This window comes from Pterocles gutturalis, unplaced genomic scaffold (genome assembly GCF_000699245.1).
Source record: "Pterocles gutturalis isolate BGI_N339 unplaced genomic scaffold, ASM69924v1 scaffold11450, whole genome shotgun sequence".
In the NCBI taxonomy this organism is placed as follows: Eukaryota; Metazoa; Chordata; class Aves; order Pterocliformes; family Pteroclidae; genus Pterocles; species Pterocles gutturalis.
The window spans coordinates 1-7,647 of NW_010138295.1; the positions used below are offsets into that span (position 1 = coordinate 1).

The 7,647-nt window shown below is 42.0% G+C and overlaps 1 protein-coding gene across 1 annotated transcript in view; it reads left to right on the top strand.

The window, feature by feature from the left end:
- Positions 1–3,245: 3,245 nt before the first annotated feature.
- RAB35 (RAB35, member RAS oncogene family) overlaps positions 3,246–7,647 on the top strand; it is a gene marked incomplete at its 5' end in the record, with an annotated part of 10,855 nt that continues 6,453 nt past the window's right edge. The window contains 2 exons of the mRNA XM_010082945.1: positions 3,246–3,321; positions 4,088–4,211. Of these exons, the coding sequence (XP_010081247.1) occupies positions 3,246–3,321; positions 4,088–4,211 (200 nt within the window). The remainder of the gene's footprint in view (positions 3,322–4,087; positions 4,212–7,647) is intronic.

Sequence of the window (7,647 nt, forward strand, 5' to 3'; positions counted from 1 at the left end):
TCCCTTCCCCTGGGACTGACGGGTTCAGGCTCCATGGGAAGGGCTGGCGGCTCCTCAGCCCTAGGGACCATTTTTTCCAATGTGGCAACTGCTGTGTTTTAATGCTCTTTAGTATCTTAATTATTCTTTACAACTCTTGTGCTTCACCCTGAAGTCTCGGTTCTAGAGGTTGTCACTTTTTTTAATAAATCCTTCGAGAGCTGGTAGCTTTGTGTGCTGCTTGTTATAGGATAGGATACAAATACCCCAAATAGTTAGAGATATGGGGTAGTTACAGATTTTTGAAAGTAAACCTGCAAGTACTTCTGCAACAGTTTCAGAAACTTCTAGAGGGCTGGTGTGTGAACTCAGCCTGTGTCTGGAGCTGTAGTCTGGGTACATAAGAATTGGGATGGGGAAGATTCCTGCCTTCAGTCCAGATCAGTGCTGGGAACGCTCCAACAGCTTACAGTTTAATTTCCATAAACTGGAGAAGACGGCATCCACCCTCTTCTTTTAATAGAGGTGTGGTCCGTAAGGCAGCAGGTCCCGGCATGCAGCTTGGGTGAAAGTGTAACGCTGCACAGTCTTGGCAGTTGTCAACTCCAGAAGCTTTACCTGTATGTAAAAATATTCTATACTAAGCTGTGTCTGCACGAAGAAGTATAAAAGGAAGAGGGAGAAAGGGCAACAGCTTAAAACCCTAGATGCTTTTGGGAGCCTGTAGATTATTAAAACCAAATGCTGCATTGTGAGTAGAGCAGTAATGCTGTTGCTTGCTGATGAGTTTCAAAAACTGTTCAGGCAAGATGAACAGGATGGTGAAAGCTCCGAGGAAGGCTTCTCCTCAATTTGAACAATTAAGTGAAATTTCTTAGCTGAGTCTTTTTCAGTCCTGATAGTGTATCCACAGAGAGGAAAAAAAGTGTTGTGAGAATTGTCTTGTTGCCTGTGGTTCTCTGTTATTGTAATTAAATCTCACTGTGTAGTTTGAGTATTGATTTTTCTTTCTGTTTTTGTTTTGCTAACCCCAACAGGAAGGCTTTGTCCCTGTTTTCACAAAACAGTTTGCTTGCTTTGTTTATTGATGTTTATTCCTTGCAATAGGAAGTGAACTGATACTAGATGGGATGATTATGTCTCATTTGCTTTCCCCTGCATGCAAATCTGTCAAGAGGGTAGTAGGTTTGTGTGTTTTTGGAACAGGTCATCTTGAAAAGCTGCTGGTGATCTCAATTGTGCCAAATATTTAAAAATAATACAGCTGATCTGTGCTTTGCATGTGCTGCTTCAATTTGCTCTACCATTCAGTAAGATATGGGTTTTAGAAACTCGTATGGCACAGAAATTTGCTTTTAGTTTTGATTTTGCAAAGCCAATAGGCTTTTTTTCTGTTTTGTTTCATTTTGCTGTCTTCAACAAGCAAAGAGGCCATGCCAGCCTTCCCTCTGCAGCTCTTCAAATAACTCTGTGTAGGAAGTGGAGGGTCACAGAGTGCAGTTTCTCTATATGTGAACAGCACAGGTCAGAGGCAGCATTTGTTTCGTGGATCACTGTCATTGGGAGCATGTAGAACTTCCTGAGTTCAGGGGGTTTCTCTCCTCTAGAAGCTGCCTGAGAGCTGAGAGCAGTGTAGACAAGCCCACGTCTGCAGTGGTGGACAGTGACAAAGCCGTGGTCATGTGCAGCTCTGCAGCACAGCCTGGGGCTGGCTGACGTTTTAAGAAGGTGGTGTGGTCTGACAAGTCTGTGGGTTCCAGCATCTGCTTTCTTTTTAATAAGCCGGAGGCCAAGGCTGCTTGATTGAGAAGCATACTACTTGTTGAAACCTTATTTTTTTTTCCTACCTTAGCCAACTGGTATTTTGCAGGGGTTTAGCTCTTGCTAAATAAACAGTCCTCTGTTAAAGTTTAGGAGCTGCCCTGCTACCTGTTTTGAGCTCAGAGGTACTCAGTGTATGCACTCTGCAACTTTGAATTTTTTAATAGCATTATTTTTTTCTTTAAGATTTGTAATACTCAGTGAGAAATGAGCATGGCTTCTCCAGATGTCTGGTGATTTGAACTCTTTGCAAGTGAGATCTGGTTTACTGGAATCATGCAGGTTTTTAGGTTGGGTGTTTGTGGGTTGGTTTTTTTTTGTGCTGGTAACTATCTTCAGATGCCAGCAGCTGAGAACTGTTGGAGTTCTGTAAAGTCTTTGCATATGCCTTTTGCACAGGTCTTCTATTAAGAAGAACTTGCAAGTTATACATAATCAAAATAATTAGCTTAAATAACTTCTACCTGGAGAGATTTAATAGATAATCACCCTGGTGAAGTTGAATTTCCTCTTTGTGCCCTAGCAGACTTCTTTTTGGGGGGAAGGGAGAGGAAGGGACGTTAACAGCAGAGATGCAGAGATAACACTGTTGAGGCATTCAGGTCCCCAGGTTCCCTTGGGTGGGTGTGCAGGAATGGGTTTGTTATGATTCTTGTTTGAAGCACTGTGAAAAATGCACAGAGTGTGATCAGGGTGCAAACAATCATTTAAGAAAAGCTGGATGAAGTGCTACTCAAAGCACTTAGAGAAATGTTTCATGGAACATTTTGTCAAAAGGTAGGACTTCAGAAGGGTACGTGTCCTTCCTGTTGCATGTGGAACAAGCCCATTTTGGATGGCAGGACAGAACAATGGTTCCCAACTCCCCTGTTTGGTTTAGGCTTCTGTTAAACTGATAACTGATGATAACACAAGCTTTATAGCACCAAACCCTGGGCTGATTGTCTAAGTAGTCCAAACTCCACTGCCGTTCAGCATGGCACAATGAATGGGAGGTAGGCAGTGATGTTAAGCATGATGTGCAAGTGGAATTCAATAGAGTTGTTTAGAGCAGTGTTCTGAGTACTTGTTAATGAGCAGGACAGACTCATTTTTGGATCTTTCCTCAGCAGATGTAAGTCTACTGATCATAAACTTGCTTTTAGTTATTACTCTTTTATGACCTTTTAGAACAGACCACAGTTCAAAAGCTACTACTTGAGAGTTTGCTGAGGGCTGGAGGAAGGAGGGGACACAAAACCCCATGTGCTGCTACAAGAAGCACATTGAGTCTTGGAGTGAGTGCAGGCTGCTTGATCAGACCTTCAAGGAGAGTACTGAGATGAATAGCCAAGGTGGATGGTACTAAATTATCCACTGAGAAGAGATCAGAGCTGGAGTGAAAATGCAATAAACAGGTGAAATATTGTTATGTTACCTGACACCCAAGATGACTTTATTCAAAGATCCTGCTGTCTGTCTTTGTCGTAGGTGTGGGCAAGAGCAGTTTGCTGTTGCGTTTTGCAGATAATACCTTCTCAGGTGAGTGTTTTGTTTACTTGAGTAAATTAAATGATCATGGTCTGCTCCAGTGCCGTTGGTTGGCAAGGAGTTGTTGTTCTTCTGCATTTACCCGCTGATAGCTGTACTAGGAATACGTTCTGTTGGTAACTTTGCTCCTCTTGGTATGAGACTACACAATCCATCCTGTCTGATCTTCACTTGCGACTAAAAGTACAACAGTATTTAAATACTGACATGGTTCCAGAAATACCTTAGGTTTTTTAGCCTTGGCTGTACTCTGTGCAGACTTCCCATTGGCCATTTGGGATTTCAATTGATTGAATGTTGTGGCTAAACCACTTACATTTGTGACCTAACTAATTTATTGGGAGGAAACTCTTGGAACAGACTGTATTCAAAATAAGTGATTGCAGGAGCATTTAAAGCAAAGCTTTGTCTCAAAAGCTTCACAAGTGAAATACTTGCATAGTTATTGACCATTTCATGAGATATTTGGGTGCTTACTCTTGGCCACCAGTGTGGTAGAAGAATAATTTTATTTTGTAACACTGAGTTTTAAATTTTAAGAGTGACATGGGACAAGTGGCTTTATGGCTACAAAAAAAGCTATTAGCTGCAGATAAAAATATGCAGATCAGCATGACCTGATAGGGCATTTTAAAAGATCAGAAGCTAAGGGGAACCTTGTTCCTCCCATCCAGTCTGAGCCTCTGCTGCAAAATAACATTCCTAAGTGTGCTTTAACCAAGACTTAGGTTCTCACTTATCTGTGCTTTCCCTTCAGGCAGCTACATTACCACAATTGGAGTGGATTTTAAAATCCGGACAGTTGAGATCAATGGAGAGAAGGTGAAGCTACAGATCTGGGACACAGCTGGACAGGAGCGCTTCCGGACTATTACGTCAACGTGAGTATAACTGGGCGTAGTGACACGTAGCTTACTGTATGGATCTTGCAGTTCAGAGTTGTGGTTTAGATGTTGCAGTTGATCAGCTAATGGTAGCTTTGCTGTCTGTACAGTGGGACTTCTCTCAGCTGTTTTAGAACTGATAGCGGTGGTGATGTCGTGGCTAGGTTTGAGACTGGGATTTCATATTTCCTCACTCTTCTATGTATTTCCATTATGGTTTTGTCTAATTCCTCTGCTGCTAGTTTCTAAGTGGTGGAACTGGAGTTATTTCACTGTTCTGCATAGAAAGTAGAAAACTTGTCTCTGAAGCCTGTCCAAGAAGGTCATCTTCTTACTGAATGTATTGCAGAAGAGGAGTGCAAACCCTCCGCCAGTGTCCTATAACTCATGAATAGCTTTGTGATTGAAGAATAGGATTTCTGATATTGAGTTTTCTTTCAGGACAAATGCATTTTAGCAGCTGTCTTTGTATGGTTCTGTTGAAGCAGACGCCCACATGAAGTTAACCTTTTCCTTGGTTACAGTTCAGTTTCATGCTCATTGTCCTTTTGAGCAGCGTGTGTACAGCTTTTCCTGTTCCTGAAGAAACCACACCCAGAGCTGCAGCAGTGGGAACTCAGAGTAAAATGTGTTTGTAAACTGATTGCAGTGAAGGTGGGACTGCTCACTGTGCCACTAGGGGAACAGGAAGAAATACACTTGGGACTTTTGTTTCCTTTGGATATTAAAAAAAAAAAGTAATTCTTGAAAGCCCTAGGTGTTTCACTGGTGTTTCATGACTGACTGGCTCCTGTTTGGGAGGAGGATTGTTTTCAGATGATGTGTTGGTTAACTTCCTCAGACATAAAAATAGAGAGATTGGTGTGTGTGCGTTACATCTAAACAGCTAGAAATGGCAAAATTGAACCTGCGTGCACCACGCCTTTCCTCAGCGCTTCTATATGGATATTACTGGATTATTTCCATTGTTTCTGAAGTGTTTAGCTTGAACAAACTCGGTTGCCCCTTGTAGGGTTCCTGTGTGTGACATCACTTCTTGTTTCAGTGCTGCAGGCAGTGGGGCAGGAAGCGGTGAGGGGGAGGCCGCAATGTGCTGCTGCGGCTCCTGTCAGCTGTGCGCGTAGCCGAGTCACCGAGTGCAAGTCAGCAAATGGCCTTCCTGTTTTCAGATTCCCTGACAGGGCTCGGAGCTGCGTTAATGAGCGTTGGTTCATGGGGCTGATGCCAGCTAGTTTAGAAAGCTGTGGTATCCGGCGCTGAATGGGGAACACCAGGAAAGGAGCTTCCTTTTGTGAACAGCAATAGCTGCAGATTGGACTTTGCGTTGTGTTTTATGAAAATTTTTTTTTCTTTGCTTAACATTTAAAATAGATAAGCTGAAATGGTTGGAGCGCATTTGTGCTGTGACCTGTTTGAACTCTGCTACTACTTTCTTTTGCATAGCTTGTGCCAAAGTGAGGTATATTTTCCTTTTGGGGAAGTGAAGGCCCCAGTTTTCCTGCCTCAGCTGTGGTAAAGTAGTTAGAGTCTTCCAGAATGATTTGAATTTTGTGCAACTTTAAGCAAAGAAGTTCCTATGTCTCAGTGCATTTGAAGTGTGGGGGAAAACACTTGGGGAATGGTGGATACAGTGTCATGAGGGCTCCTCTTGCTGCTCGGTTGGCTAGCTGGGACTGTCTGGCGTTCACTGATATTGTTCAAGAGGCACTCTGGACCTAAACATATTACCTATAAAAACAGGAGATAAGATTTGGATTTTAGAAATACTTCTACTTTTTTTTTTTATTGTCAAGGTAATACTGTACATGATTTGCTTATCCCAAACTGAGTGACAAATCGAGTTACCATGCTCGTATTTACGAAAGGGCTTGGCTATCGAATGATGGGTGGAGTGCGAGGGCACTGTCAACAGTGTGTGGTCGTCTTTGTCTAGTCTTTGACTAGACTGAAGTTTAGATTGAAGCTAAGAATATAAAAAGGTGTTCCTTCAGTATTACTGTAGGCCAGGAAGTCCCTTTACAGTTTAAGGTTGAGTTTAGATTGATGTTGAGCCAAGCCTGGCAAACAAGCCTGAAATCAGAGTCCATCTGGTAATCATAGTAATAGGCTGGAAGTACTGCTGCGTAGACCTAGAATTGCAAAATGGTAGAGGTGGTAGGAAGCTAATAGTGGAAAATTGGGAAACATTAAAAGGTTGTTCTATTTTCATTTCACTTGGCTACAGCTACAGAAGCTGAAAAACAGAATAAAACTATTAAGGAACAGAAAACTGAAAGTTGATCTGGAGTATTCTACAGAAACTCAAGAAAACTAAACTAGATAAGAACTTCAGACTGGGAAGTATAGAAGACAGCAGCTGTTTTTGCTGTGTATTTAATGTGGAAATACTGGGATAGCTGGTGCTTAGGGGGAGGAGAGGCCAAGCTGTGTGAATTTGGTTGGCATGGAACATCATCCACACTCTAAATTTGATTTAAATTCACCAGGGATGTAGCATGCTGGAACTCAGCTGTATTAGCAGGAATACTTAAGATGCATGAAAAACCAGTTCCTGGACTTGATTTGCTCTTGTAGGTAGGATGGCTTTGTCCTGGTTAAGGACTGGGGTTTGGGGATTTAAGGTTTACGTAAGAGTTGTGAGATGGTAGCTCAGGCTGGATAGTGGTAGCAGAGGGACCTTCGGCCGTACATTTGTGTGGAATGGCATGGTTGAGAGAGGGAAAGCTTTTTGAGGTGACAGAATTGCTGTGTCTTGTAAACCAGATATGATGGTCGAAAGACCAGTCAACTGACCTGTGGCAATAGGTACACTTCCAGGAACCTGAAAAAAAGCTTGAGTATGAAAAGAGATTATTAGAAGTCTCTGGCATTGGTTAGAATTCTAGATGAATGAAAAACAGGAAACATGTACACTACAAACTAGTGAAATCTTAACAAAGATTCTAGATTAAGCAGTAACATATCTTTCACATTGGCAGTTACTTTTTTGTTTTTTTCTGGAAAAATGAACATATATGCACTACTGAACTGATGCAGTCAATAATACTTTAGAAAGCCTTTAGATCTAGGTAACTTTTCCAACCATACGAAGATAGTTGGCTACTAGCAAACATCCAAGGGCATACCCAGGTCAGGTTTGGTTGTCTTTCACCTCAACGGGATACTTTCGTGCACACTCTAGACATGAATAACTGTTCTGTAACTTTCTTTTTTTTTTTTTTCTGTATTTCGTTAATCATTTATTACTAGGAGTAGTAGGTACTGGCTTTTGAAGTTTGTAGGGTGAGCCTGCCTACCATATAGAGGACAGCTAGCATGGATCATTTAGTCCTTGAATGGGAGGCTGTGATTGAGAAATTAATTTCTCTCTGCTCTCATTTCTGTGGTCTCCATCTTCCCTAAAATGTGGATGGGAAGAAGATAAGGCATTCTT